This window comes from Xenopus laevis, chromosome 2S (assembly GCF_017654675.1).
Source record: "Xenopus laevis strain J_2021 chromosome 2S, Xenopus_laevis_v10.1, whole genome shotgun sequence".
Classification (NCBI taxonomy): domain Eukaryota; kingdom Metazoa; phylum Chordata; class Amphibia; order Anura; family Pipidae; genus Xenopus; species Xenopus laevis.
The window spans coordinates 40,657,756-40,676,309 of NC_054374.1; the positions used below are offsets into that span (position 1 = coordinate 40,657,756).

The following is an 18,554-nucleotide window of genomic DNA, read 5'->3' on the forward strand; positions in this document are numbered from 1 at the left end:
GATGTTTTGTTATTATTTGCATTATAATGGTCATTACAGAAACAATGGATCCACTAAACTGTCACTGGCATTTTGAGCTGACACTGTTCCATCACAATATTAAACTTTGCATTTTGGCAACTGGCTACCCTAGTAATTTGGGTCATATGAAGTATCACAACTTGGCTATTTCTGACACCCTTTAAAGCCCTATGCACGTTTATTAAAGGAACAGTAACCACAAAAAATGAAAGTGTTTTAAAATAATAAAAATATGATGTCCTGTTGCCTTGGACTGGTACAACGTGTGTGTTTGCTTCAGAAACTGGGCAGCCATTCAAAGCTGAAAAAGCAGAAAAGGGACAGGATACACATCAGATAACAGATAAGCTCTGTAGTATACAACGGGATTCTTCAAAACGTATCTGTTATCTACTGTGTATCCTGTGTTTCAATCGCTGCTCCCATGTCTACACAGTAGCTTGTTTCTATAAACTATAGTAGTCTTTCTAAAGCAAACACACCATTTTTACCAGTGCAGGGCAACAGTATGTTATATTATCATTCCTTTAAAACACTTTCATTTGTTAGTGTTACTATTTCTTTAAATATTTAGATGGATGTAAAAAGTTATCACTTGAAATGTAAGCAATACAATTAAAGGAAACAATTGCTTCCATCTACAGTATGCTAAAACAACAGTACAGCGTTCACAAAAAGAAGCTATAACAGTCAGGGAAACAGCTGAGCATTTGGCACCAGTAGTGATGGTCGAATTTCTCGCGTATTGCCGTAACATTTGCGAATTTCCCACAAAATTCAAAAAATTTGCAAAACAGAGAAAAATTGGCAAAAAAATTGTGAAACTCCAGAATTGACGCCTGTCCGAAAAATAGCTCACGTCAATTTTCATGCTGGCGTTAAAGTCAATGGGCGTCCGAATAGTGTTGACGCGCAGTGATTTTGATGCAAGCAACTTTTCGCAAATTTATTCTCCGGCAGCGAAATGCGGAAATTCGCCACAAATTTGGGACAGGCAAATGAATTCGCCCATCAGGAGTTTGTGGCCACTCATCATCAGTTTTCTCTAAATCTGTAGGGTAAATTATATAAGTCCAAACATTCTCTTTGTGAGCCCATATGGACCAATTCCTCTCTACAAAGAAAAATGTACAAAATATGACCAACACTCAACAAAGATGGCGAGAGCCACCAGCAAATCCACACACAATAAATGTATAAGGCAGGATTAAAATTGTAGTCTGGCATCCAAAGTCATATTATATCACATAGCAATAAGCATCTCCACCTTCACTAAATTCTCTTAGAACCTGAATAAAATGTAAGAAATATAAAGCACAATTACACACCAGTGTGGCTACTTACACAGTGCAAATAACAACAGGAGCACCAATAAAGTTCAAACTCTGATTTGCGACTATTTCACTAGAATAGGACTGTCTGGACACATCTCCAACAATTTGGTCTGCTCACATACAGTAAAGCAAAATGTTGCTGCAATCTTTTGCTGTGTGATGTGGTTGTTCAACTACCAATTTCACATTCAGTTCTCAGCCATCTCAGATTATTTACATGTAGCATTGTATTATATTTACATAGAATTCCCATGACCCCTGTTCTAGTATATTTATGTATGTGTATATATATATATATATATGTGTGTGTGTGCAGACCTATTTCTTTTCTGCCTCAATCCATGAGGGAATACTTTACATTAACCAGAAGTTCTGTAACCTTTATGCTACATAGGCTGGTTAGTTCTATTTTAAGATAATGGATGTACAAATTATATATACAAGGCTTTTCCCCATAGAGCTGTGGATGTCAGTTCTTAGGGACGGATACACTAAGGTTGAATTTTGATGACTGAGTCAGAGAACAGAATTAGTATGTCCTGTTCAAATGCTTTTCCAAAATGTTTCTACATTTCTACATATGTATATACTGTATGTCTGCTACTAATAAATGCCTTATCCAGTATAAACATAAAATATCACAGCAAAGCAGAACTTAAATACAGGCTTATCTTTGCAGCCCATATCTTTGAAACAACACTGGTTCTGTTAGGAATGTGGCATTCTCAGCACAGGGCATCTTTATTTTAAGCTCCTGAAGCTCCTCTACTCAATAAAGTGCCCAAGTTGTTCTGCAGTGAGGGAAAGTCAAGTTGTGTTCCGTTACATAGCCTGTAATGCAACAGTGTATTCTGGAAAGTATAATTTTGAGAATGCAAAGCAATGTACTTTTAATATACGAGTTACAGTACATATTTACATGATAACTTAAATATGCCAGTCCTGACTTGTCCAAAACTGACATTTCATGAAAATATTGTGTTTCCTTTTATTTAGCATTTTATTGTACATGAATGGAATCTGTTATCCAGAATGCTTGGAAACTGGGATTTCCCAGAAAAACAATATTTTCATCATTAAGATCACCATACTTTGTCCAATTTAGGGCCAGAACAAGGGTAGGCAGAAGAGGCAGCTGCCTAGGGGTGCAAAAATAGAGGGTCACTGGGCAGCTACCTCTAAAATTGTCCTGTCTACCCCTAGCTGGATTTGCACCTCTTATTCCCCTCCCTCCTGTCACCTTATCCTCCCCTCCATCGCGTTCTCCTCCCCTCCATCACGTTCTTCTCCCCACATCACATTCTCCTCTGCTGTCTTCCCCTCCATCGCATTCTCCTCACCTCCGCACCACTCTTGTCACGTTCCCCTCTGAAGCTCTCTCCTTTGTCGGGCACATGCGCATGCTAGCGAAGGGGGCACGGTTGCTGGCTGGCTTACCTTGGGCGTCCGGTAGGCCTGGCCCGGCCATGCTTAATTTTAAAAAATTCATTAGTATACATAGAAAAAAATACCAAGACAAATTAAACTTTAAAATCGCAAAGCCTTTAATAAGAAATAACTTACCGAAACTCCGCTACCACTTCTCTGAAGAAAAGGCAGCAAGGCGACGATCCTTCTTGTGGTGCTCGATTTCTCCTCCCTGGCTATCTCCTATAAGGAAGGCAGGGAGGAGGAATTGAGCTCCGCACGATGGATCTCCTGATCGCTTTCTGAATCAGATTAACCTGTTGAGTCAAAGAGCACAATTTGTTGAGACTGCATGAATGTTCTGGAACACAAACAGAAATGGACGAGAAAACTAAATTTGTGGTATAAAACAATTTTTGTCCTCAGATTAAAAAGAACATACTGTGACATTCAAGTCATTAAAGGCCGATTTATCAAGTGTAACAAACAACAGAACGTGCAGGCTTTTTAAACACACCCCTTCCACCCCCCCCACCTGTGCTTGATTTGCACATACTGGTTGGACTTTTTATGTAAAAGACTGCGAAATAAATTGGACTTTAGACATACCCCTTGTTATGTTTTGGGTAGCCGAGGATGAGTAGAGTATAACTCTCATGCAGCAATTACACAACAGTAACTTTCACTTTTTAAGCTGTCCAGGAAGTATGCACAGTATGTCTGAGCACAGTGACATCTACAGGCCATTTGTATAAACACCACATATACCCCCTATAGTAGGAAAGCATTTGGACAACTATAATAAACAGCAACAATTAAACAGTATGCATTTTACAGTATTATACATTCTTCACATCACAAAGTCCTTGGCCCATGCAGGTAGTTTTCTGATTCTCTCAGTATGCCTTATAGGTTCACCTTCTTCAGTCCTATTGCAGTTGACATCAGGAGTAGGAAAATGTCCTTCATCAAATGGAGCTTCTCCAAAGTCATATCTAACAGGAGCAAGACGACTTGCATTCCATGTGCGTCCATCAGACCCACAATATCAATAGCAAGTTTTTCCCATACTGAATCAGAAAATGGTACTGGTTTGACATCTGGTCTCACCTTAACTTTGTGTACAAAGTTCTTTGCACAGCCCAGTGAAGTGTTGCTTTGTGGTGAAATTTTAGACACTGGCTGTGTGGCAGGCACTGGTGCTGTCGTAATGAGACCATCAACTAATTGTAGGTTTAATGCAGCAAAGAGATCCCTTCCAAGTATAGCAGTACCCTTATTCACAATGTAGAAGTCACATTTTGCAGTATTTGATTCAAATTGTACAGTCACTGGCAAGAAACCAAGCACAGGGATTGGATCCTTTAAGTAACTGACAAGTTTCAGGGCAGGTGCAACAAGCGGAATTTTTGCAAAGCATTTCAAGAAAATATCCTTTGGTAGCATAGAAACAGCTGAACCTGTATCAAGCATCAGGTTAATGGAGTGTCCCTTGTCAGCAGAAAGCAGTACTGACACTGTCAGTGCATATAAACTTGTCTGGAATAAATGTACCAGCTTTATCCACACTTAATACTGTGACATTTGTTGTAGTGACTTCATGAACATCTTTAGCAGAACTACGGAAGAACTTAGCAAAATGGCCTACATTTGTGCATTTGCGGCACCGTTTATCTTTTGCAGGACATGTAACATGATTTTCGGTGTGCTGTGTTGAACCTCAGCGAAAGCAGTATTTTCTATTTGTATTTGCTGTATGGTTTTGCAGTGTAGGTGAATCCCTTTCCCCACTGTATTTTGCCTGTGACTGTACAATATTAGGCCACGGTGCTGCATTCACAATCTGTACATTCCCAGCAGTTTTAGCCTCTGCCACTGCTGTTTCAATTTACTAGCAACTGTGATAGTCTTTGCAAGAGTTAAATCCTGCTCTAGGAGCAGTCTCTCTCTAATGCGTGGTGAGATTGTTTTTTCCACTATTTGGTCTCTTAGCATTTTATCTGTTAAAACATGAACATAAACACATAATTATGCCTCTTTATAGGTCCCTGAGGGATATAAATGGGCTGGAGAGAGTGCAGAGATGTGCAACTAAACTGGTTAGAGGGATGGAAGACTTAAACTATGAGGGTAGACTGTCAAGGTTGGGGTAGTTTTTACTGGAAAAAAGGCGCTTGCGAGGGGACATGATTAGTGATGGGCGAATTTGCGGCGAAATTGCGCGATATGCCGCCAGCGAATAAATTCGCAAAACGCCCACGAAAATTCGCCCTGAAAAAATTCGCCGGCGTCAAAAAAATTTTCGCCACCTCAAAAAACGGCCGCCGGCGTCAAAAAAATGAGACGCAGGTGCCGTTTCGCAAATTCGCCCATCACTGGACATGATAACACTTTACAAGTACATTAGAGGACAAATAGCAGGGGACCCATAAAGATGATCACCGTACCAGAGGCCTCCCCTTTAGACTAGAAGAAAAGAACTTTTGAAGCAACGTAGGTGGGGTCACAGTGAGGACAATGAGGACAGTGAGGTTGTGGAATGCAGTACCGAGTTATGTTGTGATGGCTGATTCTGTTTATGCCTTTAAGAATGGCTTGGATGATTTCTTGGATAGACATAACATCAAAGGCTATTGTGATACTAAACTCTATAGTTAGTATAGATATGGGTATATACAATTTATGTGAAAGTATGGAGGGGTGTGTGTGTATGGATGCTGGGTTTTCATTCGGAGGGGTTGAACTTGATGGACTTTGTCTTATTTCAACCTGATTTAACTAAGTATGTCTGATTCACTTTGTGCAAGTCACTTGCAGCTATTGATGCAGGGCCAGGCTAATCTAGGTATGGAGGCCTCTGCCAGTTCATTTTATGTTGCAGAGGAAAATTCTTAAGCCACGTCCTATCATTTGAAATGTTTCATAATTTTCCAAATGCCACAAGCTGACATGTCTACACTGAACTGCCAATTTAAGGGACTATAGTGGTATATTCTTTAAATATTCTTATATTTCCAGGCAGGTTCTTTTCTTCTAAGTCTGTACTTATTTTTTTACCCTGAAGACAAGAGTCATCACTTTTAGAAAGCCCTTAAAGGAACAGTAATATCTAATAAAGTGTTTTAAAGGAATGACCATATAATGTAATGGTGCTCTGCATTAGTATAACTGGTGTGTTGGCTTCAGAAACACTACTATAATTTATATAAACAAGCCGCTGAGTAGCCATGGGGGCAGCCATTCAAGCACAGGATACACAGTAGATAATGGATAAGTTCTGAAGAATAGAGCTTATCCGTTATCTGCTGTGTATCCTGTGCCTTTTCTCCTTTTTCAGCTTTGAATGGCTGCCCCCATGCAGGGCCGTAACTAGGGGTAGCAACAATGTGGGGGCCCTGGGCAGGTGCTTGTTCTAGATTCTTCTGCCTACTCCTAGTTGGATTCTGCAGCTCTCGCCTACCCTCTCTGTCGCTCTCCCTCCTCTGCCCGTCCCTCCCTCCCCCTGCCCCAAACTGCTCCTGTGCTTCCCCTTCATTGCACCTATGTTATGGTGCACGCAGGGTTAGCCAACCAGGTTGCCTAGGGCGCCCAGTCGGCTTGGCTTGGCCCGGCCCGGCCCGGCCCCCATGACTACACAGCAGCTTGTTTATATAAACTATAGTAGTGTTACTGAAGTAAACAAATATATACATGACATATTTGAATTACTTTAAAAAACATTAATTTTTTGGTGTTACTACGCCTTTATTAATTTTACTGGAGTATAGTAATACTGATGAAAACAATTCCCGGGTCCCCATTTCCAAAGGTTTTTTTTTTTCTGTGCGTTTTTCTATATTTCCTTCTTTCCTAAAATCCCGTGTGTTTAAGCCTGCCATGTGTTGTGTGGCGAATGAGTTAATCTCTTTGATCTTTCTTAAAAAAACACTGTGATTACAAGAAACTCCTCTGGCGAGAAATCATCTTAAAAAATCAGACTTAAAAGGCAAATTGATTTCATACAAAGAAAATGCAGGATTGGCTTTCTTCAGCACAATGCGCTTATCATATATGCATTTGTATGACTTCAGAAACATTGCAGTTCGATGCCCATCTGGATGATGAAAGGCCAGACACAAAGGATGAAAAGATAAATACTCAAAGGTTTTTCTTCCTTTGTTCTGAAAATCTCATTTGAGTTTTCTTACTGTTATTGCTTACTGTATTTTCAGTATGGTTTAGCTACTTGTCCATCTATTTATTTCAGGAAATTTGCTTATTATATTCTACCTTTGTCAGACACTTCATTTTTCATTTTTGCATTCCTGATCCAGTTTCGCTGTTCCTGAGAGCCATACTTTTTCAGATTGGTTCTTCCTTTGTGAAAGAATGTTATGTAGTAATATGTGTAAAGTTTGTTTAGTGTAGCAATTTAAACCCACAGCAACCAAGCGTATTGGTTACTGTGGGTTACTGGACTGGCAAACATGGTCTTTGCTATTCTATAAACTTCACTGAGATGACAAAAAGATATAGGTAAGATTGCTAATATATTTAGAGTTTTATGCTATTTTTTTCCCTTTTATTATTAAATATTTTAATGACATAAGCCTGTCATACATGTAAAGATCTTTCTCTGATTGTAACATACCCTGGAGGTCTAGTGGGTCGGTGCACACGCGGGGGGGGGGGACTGCCACGCCTCCAGCAGGACACCTGGTGCATGGTGTTATCTCTTCATAATGCCGGTTCCTATGGCACGCATACCCGCATTTTATGCGCCAGCCGTGGTGACGTCATCACACTTTGGCACGAGATTTAAACTATAAAAGGGGGATTCAGACCAGAAGTCTTTGCCTGTTGTTAGGTCTAATTCGTTATTATATGGGTGTGATTCTGTCTTGTTTGATTCCAGTTTTGATCCTTGCCTGCCTGACTATTCTGAACTCTGCCAATTCTGACCCTTGCCTGCCTGACTATTCTGAACTCTACCGGTATTGACCCTTGCCTGCCTGACTATTCTTTGAATGCTGCCTGTACCAATCCTGGTCTGATTGACCTTGCTTGAACTCCGCCTGTACCAACCCCTGCCTGTCTGACCCTGCTTGAACTCCGCCTGTACCGACCCCAGTCTGCCGGACTATGCTTTTCGTCTATTCCCTGAACTGTTGCCTTCCGTCCAAAAGCTTGGAAATGCACGTGCCCCTTTGCTTGTTCAGAACATCTGCTATGCTCCTCTCAAGTTAAGACCTGGTGGCATCTGAGTAGCTGAGGGCTCCTCCCGAGGCCAAAGGCTGCTGCTACAGGCTGAAATTTGAGCCGTGACCAGGGAGCTTAGCACTTGTTCTAAATTTAGGGAGCCATACGTGACACTGATATGGCAGTCCAAGTGAACTTTGGAGAAGCCGCACACCACACACTCCCAAAGGTTCTTATCCTGGTGCCCAGTGATAGAGGAATCATACTTGATCCAAACAAAGATATAATTAATCCTTATAGGAGGCAAAACAATCCTATTGGGTTGATTAATATTAAAATTATGTTTTAGTAGACTTAAGGTACAGAGATCCAAATTAAAGAAATATCCCTTATCCAGAAAACCCCCAGGTCCCGAACATTCTGGATATCGAGTCCCATACCTGTAATTAATTCAAAGTGATAGACCTGCCCATACCTAAATGTAGAAGTTTACCTTTAGTTAAATAAGGTGGCAATTTTCCCTTTATTTACTGAATTTGTACAGACTAGTTAGGTTGGAAATTTCAAGCTTGAAGAGAATATTGGATTATAAAGAGAGGGGACTTACCATGTACCATTTAGTGAGGACTAATCATGTTTTTAAAGACATGCTTTATTGCCTCAGACAAATTGATTGATATCTAACAGGAAATGGTGAACTCGAAACAGATGCCTTAGGTGGGCAGAAATAGATTTTAAGCCAGTGAAAGGCTTTGTTTTAGGATAAAAGATCAGCTGTATAATTAAAAAAATAAGATAAGCCTGCTTTGACAGCCAGGATTCATTTTGCACTGTCATGAGATGTAAAGAGTTTAGAAGATTTCTCGTCTTTGTCTATGAAATTTTCTTTCATCCAGGTCATGACGTATAGTAACTAGTAGAATTAAGTGTCTTGAAAATGTTCCTTAAAATGTTTTCAAGAAAACTCAGGAAAGTCTAATTGCTTTAGACTTAATTCTACTCGATACTGTTATTGGTAAAATGTTACTCATTCAAGTTACAGAATGAATTCCTAGAAATTGTAATAAGCCTTTGATGTGGGATATGATGCTAGAGACCCTCGTTTAATTCCATGTGGCAACTACTTGTAATCATGGACAAGTCACTTTTTCTGGTGTCCCAGCATATTTAGCGCTGTAGAGTGATTTCCCAAGTCCCATGGGAGAAAAGTGAAATATAATAATAATTTCTTCCATTCCCTAATCAGATTAATAATCTTGCCTGAAGCATGTGTAGGGGAAGTTAAAACGGAATTCTAAGTGATGCATTGGATTAGTTATACGCATATAAAACATGGTTTATTGGGATTTTATCATGGAAAAAAAGGTGGCTAGAAATAAGAAAAATGATGCCACATGTCTGGAATCAAAGGAGAACCTATCATACTAATGTAAGATTTATGTGTTTACAACAGTAAAAATTGTTGAAATCTGTTCTCTATGAGCATGAGAAAATTCTCTCAGTATTCCCCATATTGTACATGGCAACTACATTATTTTGGAATTACAATACTTAGGAATACCGGTATGATATATTTTTTCTTTAGAAAAGACACATTTTTGGCTACTAAGAAGCACTGATCTCTATGCCTTATAGACATTGGATCCCCTTTTCAACACTGGGCCAATTAATAGGGCTCGTGCGGCTCATATGTTTTGCCCATTGTGTTAATTAGGAATTATAGCTATGATTATTGCAATTTCATGCACTAAACAGGACAAAATTTGAAATTGAAACTAAAGTCACTTCCTACTGATCCTGATCCCAAAGTTTAAAGTCAAACAAAGCAGCAGTCCACTGAGAAGTATTGTTAGTACAAGACGTATTTGTTGAACCAATGTTGAAAAGGGTTTACATATATTGTCCCTTTAACAATCTACCAAAATACTTTATAGTGGATTATAATAATGACAGGCTGGGCAACTTGTTCTGATTCAGATCACAAGCCAAAAACCAACCCTGCCATTCAGGTATAGCTGAATTTCAGCTGCTAAATTCAAGAGACTTTCTCGCCACTGTCGTGATTCTGCTTTTCCTGACCCTCTGGCTACCTTTCCATTATATAGCACAAAAATGTGAATTTTCCTCCTGTGCAAATTAATATTGCACACACCTAAAGAAGCAAACTCCCCTTAGCTTATCTCATCATAGTGATCCTGTGCTTGAGGAAGTATGATTAAAAGATGTCTGGACTGGATGACGAGCACATGTGCCTCACAAATTCACAGGAAAATAATGATATGGTTTCTTTCTGCAATGTCACATTCCTGCAGTGACAGAGTGTCTGTGATCATTCTACTAGTTACATTTTGTAGAAGAGCATGGAAGCCATTTGGAGCTGTAAGCTCATTTCATGTTTTTTGACAGTCCAGTTGAGCAGTGGGATGTGCACATTGTGTTTCTTGCTGCTGAGAGACAGTTTGAAGAGAGAAGATAGTATCAAAAGAGAATTGACACTTTCTGTTTCCTTATTTTTAAATTCTTATTCTCTTTTAAAGCAGAACTAAAGGTTAGCTATAGAAGTAGCTAGAAATGTTGTACATTATGTTGTAGGCTTCTACATCTTTCCAAGGCAACCACATACCTTTAGCAAGAGAGATATGTATCTCCAAATATGCCCCATTAGCTCCCCATCTTCTTTTCTGCTGATTCTCTGCACTTTGTGCTGCTGTCAGTTACTGAGCTTAGGGACCCACTCAAAATATATTGTAAACATAGAATATAATTGTCACAATAAAACGCTGATGACAGCACAGAAACCAGTGCAATTAGCATCAGAATTTAATAATAAGTCCTGTAGCATCAGTTTATATTACAGGCCAACCTCATTTTCTGCTTGATAATTTATGACGACCCTTAAGCTTAGCTTCTCAACTGCTACTCAGAGCTCACTGAGCATGTGAGTGTCACATTTTCCAAGATGATGACCCCCTGTGACAAGTTTGAAGTTCTGGATCATTGCTGCTATTGAGACTCTTTAGGCTGGTGCAATATACTTAGTATATAAAATATGGCATTTTAACAGCATGCATTTTTAAGATTTAGTTCTCCTTTAAGTTTTATCATTTTAGAGGGGAAATTGTGTTTTATATTTGTGTTTTTCTGATTTGGGAGCTAAGCACCTCAGTTTTACTGTCAGAAGTTGCTTGCAATTGCAGTAAATAAATAATAGATATCAGTTGGGGGTTCAGTCCTTGCAGCTAGTCTCTTCAGAACTGCATTTGGATGGTATTTCTCTGCCTTTTAGAGAGCATTCTAAAGTATATCATACACTTTCTTCAATTTAAAATTACAGTCAAAAATTAACTTAGGTCAAGTAATTCCTAATGGCCCAACACAGACTTCTGTAACTTCTGTATATCTGTATTATGCAAGATATACCGTCAGGTCCATAAATATTTGGACAGACAACTTTTTTTCTAATTTTGGTTTCTGTACATTATTACAATGAATTTTAAATGAAACAACTCAGATGCAGTTGAACTGCAGACTTTCAGCTTTAATTCAGTGGGTTGAACAAAAAGATTGCATAAAAATGTGAGGAACTGGCCATTCAAGAATATTCCACTTCTTTCCTTTAATAAACTCCTGGATTGCTTTGGCTGTATATTTTGGGTCATTATGAAATGACTCCCAATCAATTTGACTGCATTTAGCTGGATTTAAGCAGACAGTGTCTCTGAACACCTCAGAATTCATTTGGCTGCTTCTGTCACATCATGTGACATGATGAATAAAAACTAGTGTCACTGGCAGCCATGCACGCTCAAGCCATCACACTGCCTCCACCATGTTTTAAAGATGATGTGGTATGCTTTGGATCATGAGCCGTTCCTCGCCTTCTACGTACTTTTTTCTTGCCATTATTCTGGTAGAAGTTGATCTTGGTTTCATCTGTCCAAAGAACTTTTTTCCAGAACTGTGCTGGCTTTTTTAGATTTTTTTTTTTAGCAAAGTCCAATCTAGCCTTTCTTTTCTTGATGCTTATGAGTGGCTTGCACCTTGCATGAATATTGATACACATTTGTTTGGCTCTTGTGAAGCAGTTTCTCTTCACCATGGAAATGATTCTGCAATCATCCCTCACTTCCGTGGACGCCCAGGTCTTTTCGCGTTGCTGAGTTCACCAGTGCTTTCTTTCTTTCTCAGGATGTACCAAACTGTAGATTTCGCCACTCCTAATTTTGTAGCAATTTCTCAGATGTTTTTTTTTCTGTTTTTGCAGCTTAAGGATGGCTTGTTTCACCTGCATGGAGAGCTCCTTTGACCGCATGTTGTCTGTTCACAGCAAAATCTTCCACATACAAGCCCCCCCCACCCTCAAGTCAACTCCAGAGCTTTTATCTGCTTTATTGATAATGACATAATAAAGGAATTGCCCACACCTGCCCATGAAATGGCCTTTGAGTCAATTGTCCAATTACTTTTGAACCCCTGGTCCAATTACTTTTGAGCCCCGGAAATGAAGTGATTGTGTTAAAAAAAAGGCTTTAGTTCCTCACATTTTTATGTTCAACCCACTGAATTAAAGCTGAAAGTCTGCAGTTCAACTGCATTTGAGTTGTTTCATTTAAAATTCATTGTGGTAATGTACAGAACCAAAATTAGAAAAAAAGTTGTCTGTCCAAATATTTATGGACCTGTAGTTACTATATCCGATACCCTCACATGATTTGAGACCACTCCTGATAACTTGTGAAGGGTATGGCAGTTTTTGGTTAAATGTTGATCTGCTCAGTCTACTAGTATGCTCGATTTTCCTAAAGAATTTTACTTTTGCAAGCTTGCTTACTTAAATAATTAATTAGTCTACTATGTTTATTTATTATTAGTGTTACAATTTTTTTAATAGTAGTCTTAACAAAATGAATGTGGTGAATGTAAGCACACAGTTGAAAATTGATAGTTGTTTGTGGTTCCTCACAGCAGTTCATGCCCTCCCACTTTTTGAACCACGTTTAGTAATACAGGTTGGGCTCACCAGGAAAACTCCTAGTGGGCCTCACTGCTCACCCAATTTTTTGGCTTTATCTGTCTATACCATGGACATTCCCTGTTCTTATATCAGAACAATAGCAGAATAAAGAAGTTTATTGAAGAGCAGAGGAAAAACAGTGTGGATAAACTTGTAAAAGTTTCCTAAAAGTTTTCGTTAAAGCTAATTACAGACTACTGGGTGTCCGAACTGCACTCCTGTTTGGTGCCCGCCTTCTGTTAAACTAAAAAGTTCTTACTTGATCCATGCATATTCAGCCGTTTTCCAGAAAGGCTTCACAGTTTCATAAATTAATGAATAGTTACTCCCTAGTTAAAAATGTTCTACAGCCACAATTTTTCACTATTAAAAACTTGGATTTCATATAATTCTGTTTTTCAACAGTTTATAAAACCTAAAAACAGGACACATGAGGTTTTTTTAGGTAGTACTGTTCTTGTCAAGTAGTTACCATTGGAATTAATGGCAGACAACAGGACTGGTTTAGGTTCTTGGCTGCTAAAGTGCCCAAACCCAGTACCAGCTGTGGCCAAGTATATAAAAAACAAGACACTTCACATGGTGCTATAGAAAATAAAGGCCACAGCTTTATTGAATTATTAACATTATAACCAAAAAACCTTACACATTATTTCAGCTGCTGAACAAGCAGGAAGTGGGAATATAAAAACCAGGAGTCTCTGCCGTAAAAAGGGGGCAAGCTGTAGAATACCGCCCCCCTTGTGGCTTAACTCATTAAATTTGTATCCAGAAATTCCAATGCCAGTGCAGGTTAAAGCTGTGACATAAAGACAATAGTACAACATATCAATAACAATTGTCAACACTAACTAATAACACTATTAACAATAAAAACATTGGAAAAAATGCCTCCTAGCTAAAGGTGCCTTCCCTAGACTCTTCCGTGCCCAAGTGAATTGGAGAGTGTATGGGAATTAATGGTTGCTCAACAACAATCAGCCAATGGGGTTAGCCTGTGTATGCAAAAACCCAGTATTGGTCCCAGCAGCCAGGGCCCACCCCCCATGCACCTGGGTATTGGCTTTGCATGAACGTTTCCACCATATTTTTCAGAAACATAGAGTAATTCAAGTTAATGTAATACTGTACATGAATAGAATTCCTGGTGTATACAAAGCAAAATTAAGTTGCAGTACACTGTTTTTGTTCCACAAGTCAAATAACAGTTGCAGTACACTGTTTTTGTTCCACAAGTCAAATAACTTCACAAATTAAAGAAATTTATACAAAAAATCATTATGATGCAGTTTATGGTGAATAATTAGATATATAAGAATTTTCGAATTACACCATACTGCACATAAAGTAGCTCCAGAGATGGATTAAGCACTGATTGTCTTTTATATTGGGCACCATAGGCATCACCTGGTCTTTATTTACTATATTTTCTGCAAGAAGTAAGCGTGGAAGACTTACAGAATGGTCTACTGTCCGTATGTAACTTGCTGACATGGTTTGAATTGTGACTGATAATGCACCTCTGTTACTAACCTTCTGCTCATCTGAATAGTAAACACTGCTTTTGTTTTTTCCCAGCCTTAACCCTTATAGCTATGATGAAAACTGCCTGAATATTAGCGAAGATCACATACCCTTAGCTGCCTTGCCGCTGCTGGCCATTTCTTCTCCACAGTACCAAGATGCAGTTGCTATGGTGATCAACAGAGCAAACCAAGTTTACAATGAATTCCTGAAGTCTCCAGATGGGGCTGGCTTTAATGGACAGGTATGGTATCATTAGCCTTGACTATTCTCTCACTACTGATATATTATATTTAGTTTTAAACACATATTCTAGCTGCTTTTAAAAAAACAAATACATGTTGATCAGGTAATGGTAATCATGCAATATTTATAAGGCTTTAAACAGGTCCTGGGCAGACCTTTATAGAAAAATAGAACAAACAGAAGTCCGACTTATAAATATCACACAGTTTTAATTTAAAGGGATTCTGTTATGATTTTTATGATGTAGTTTTTATTTCTAAATTACACTGTTTACACTACAAATAATTCACTCTACAGTATAGAATGTAATTTCTGAACCAGCAAGTGTATTTTTTTAGTTATAATATTGGTATGAAGGCAGCCATCTCAGGTCATTTTGCCTGTCCATGTGCTTTCAGAAAGACCAGCACTTTAGGATGGAACTGCTTTCTGGCAGGCTGTTGTTTCTCATACTCAATGTAACTGAATGTGTCGCAGTGGGATCTGGATTTTACTATTAAATTCTGTTCTTAGATCTACCAGCAGCTGTTATCTTGTGTTTGGGAGCTGCTATTTGGTTTCCATGCCATTGTTCTGTTGTGCAAAGTTCCCCAGGTTATTAAAGGGAGGCCACTTGTTGCTTCTTTGCTTAAAAAGAATGTTGTTTCCGTATTCTGGTTTGTTTATCTGCTACTAATCCTAATTCACTAACTCACGTGAAATGCTGGTGGGTAAGGGGGTCACTAACATGTCACATATGCCAGTTCACATGCAGCAACAAAAAGATGATGGTATTTTACAACCAATTACTAAATAGGAGTTTTGGTATGTCAATGGTAAGGGTTATTGGCATTACCTAGAGCAATTCATTTAGCTGTAAGACCCAGATGTTATTTCAGTTATTCAGAGACAGGGATGCCTGGGGCCCACCAGAAAACCTTTGGCCACATGCCCACTTTCTAAACTATTTTTCTTTCTTTTCTCATTCATTTTTTTCATTCTTTTAATCACTTCTCCTCAAATATTATCACCAGTCTCTCATTCCATTTCTTCTCTTTATTCTTATATAGAAATGGGGCAATTCCTGGTATCCTGGTTGGCTAGTTTAACACTGTTCAGAGACACAAATCAACTAATAAAACTAATAAAGTCTCACTATGCAACCCAAATCTGATGACAGTGCCCTATCAATAAGGAACATAAAATATAATGTCACTTTGCTAGTCAGCCAATAGTCAATATGTTGCTTTCATTAATTTTCACCAGCAATTCGCTCTACCAGTTGTTCTCTTGTGCAGGAGTCCAGGTTTCATTGCATGGCCATACATGGGTTTCTCAGTGAACTGCTGGTTTGATTGACTTTGCTCATTGGGACCAGGAAACTGATTTTAGTTTAATTTGACATGCCCTTTAGTGCAAAAAGTAACAAAAATAATGGGCAAAAAATATGTCAGCCTAGTCCTAGTCTCGCCTAGTCCTTGTCAAGTACTATTCATTCATTCATTCATTCATTCATTGAATGTCAAAAAAGTGGTTATACTGTCTCTTTAAAACTCTGACATACTTAAGGTGAGATGTACATAAGTCAAATTTCAGGTTAAGATTTATAGACGAGCTGCTTACATTTTTCATTTGCCACAGCTTTGATTCATTCATTCATTGATTTAAACAAGTACAGACCCTATCTTGGATTATTGAATGAACACTGGCTCAAATCAAGAAAAGCTCCAGGCGGCTGAACTCTGATTAGTTTTACCATCTGTCCAAAATAACTAAAAGAGTGCATCATTTGTAGTGCACACTGGAATTTCCTCTGCTCATCTCATTTTAAATAAGAAATAGCCAATTAATTCATTTTAAAAGCAGAGATAAGTTCATTCAAGAGAGAAAACACCATTTGACAATGGGGTTTCTCGATTTATTTGGCATTTCTTTGTACAATGCACGGTCAAATAATTCAGAAATAATCATTTAGAAGGAAAGAGAGAGGAACGTGCTATGCATTTACAGTGTACATATTTGCTGGCTGAGTCAAAAGTGTCTGCCTCCTTGTCGAATGTGGCTTTCTAATCAGCACTTTACATAAACATACCGAGATAAAAATTAATTTTGTAAATAAATAAAGAGCAGTAAAGTGTTACACTGCAGAAATAGCTTGTCATAAACAATCTGTAAAAAGTGTTTACACATAATCGCATCTTTGCAATCCCAGATAAATATTTTGCTTTTACAACAATTCATGCTGGGTTTATACTGTACATATTGCTGGTTAGATAGACTTACCCTGTATTATTTTAACAGCTATAAGACTAACTTCCATAGGCACTAGAGCAGTGGCTCTCAAATTGTGGGGCTGCCCCCTGGAGGGGGGGGGGGGCTTAGAACAGTGGCAGGGGGGGCTTGGTCTGTTAGGGTAATAGACAGAAGGTCCCTAGATGCACCTGGAACCCCAGTTTGAATAGCAGTTAGGGTGAAATTTGGGGAGAAAATGTATCTGTTATCTTAGATATTCTAGGTTGAGTGATTGACAAATTCCCTATATTTGTAATGAGCTTTGGAGACTAAGTCGGCAGCTTATCGGGCCTTGTTTAGGGCACTTTGAGGGGCCTGACCAATCAATATCTGGCTGAAAATCAATTGGGCAGGTTTAAAAATTCAATCAGAGCCTATCAGATCAGCCTGATCATCCAACCTCAAGATGGGCATACTGGGGGAAAGATCTGATCATTTGGCAACTTTGCCAAATGAGAGGATCTTTAAAGTGTATGTCCGTCTTAAGATTCTGGTTGGGCCTTGCTAATTTGCTTGGTGGATCCTTTTGGAGCTAATTTGCTTGGTGGGGCCTTGTTTGGAGCTAATTTGCTTGGCTCTGCTGGTGCACCCTAAAATCAAGTTGGCAATTTTTAACTATGTATAACACATTCAAGGCCTATCTTCTTAGTAGACAAACAGATATGGTATATCATAGAAATGAGAAATCTATGAATGACAAAACCATTATGCTGAGTAGGGTTGCCACCTGTCCGGTTTTGACCAGGAAAGCCTGGTATTTTGAGGGGCTACCTTGGTCAAAACTGCCTGCCCGGTTTTGCAAATTAGGAAAACTGGGCAGAATTCCCTATGATTGACACGGCGATCGACCAATCACAGTATCATAGCCCCGCCCCCGACTTCACTGCCTGTCCCCTCTGTATCATGGCTCCACCCCTTCTGCATCATGGTCCCGCCCCCTAATCTTGAGTCATAGAGAAAGCAAACCTTGATACAAGTTGAGAAAAATTATGGTATGGCTGTCCATTAATAAAGCTTGTTTTATCAGTTCACAGTCCACAGCTCTAGTGACGGAAACATTTCAGGGGGAAATGATGCTCTTTCATTTATATGAACACAGAAGTCACTGTGCTGGTACTCTACATAAGTCATCAATTATTAAAAAGTATTTGATATGTCATATTAACACTAGTTCTGTGCACATCTAATAACCTAACAACTCCAATGTATACCAAGATAGGAACCAAGCAGATTTTATTTGATTTGCTACCTTTGTGCCAAGCAATATTGTAGACAAAAGCTGTAAGTAGACGGCCACTAACTCTTTAAATCAATCTGTTCCCTAAGAGCCAGCAACACATCATTATGACATTTTTCGACTTGTCAGCATGTCCATCAGTATACTGCATTTCAGACTCACTTTGAAATAGTTCCTAAAGTAAATCTGTTACGATCTCTTTTTTTGTATGCAATTAAAGCAGACCTGTCACACAAAAGCGGTATAATGAAAGTCGTTTGCAAATTAAACATGGAACCCAAGTTCTTTTTTTCCTTAAAACATCCATACTTATTATGGTGTT

The 18,554-nt window shown here is 38.8% G+C and overlaps 1 protein-coding gene across 1 annotated transcript in view; it reads left to right on the forward strand.

The window, feature by feature from the left end:
* The window catches only part of pitpnm3.S (PITPNM family member 3 S homeolog), a 251,653-nt gene that overhangs the window by 169,941 nt on the left and 63,158 nt on the right, over positions 1-18,554 (forward strand). The window contains exon 6 of the mRNA XM_041583703.1: positions 14,533-14,722. Within this exon, the coding sequence (XP_041439637.1) occupies positions 14,533-14,722 (190 nt within the window). The remainder of the gene's footprint in view (positions 1-14,532; positions 14,723-18,554) is intronic.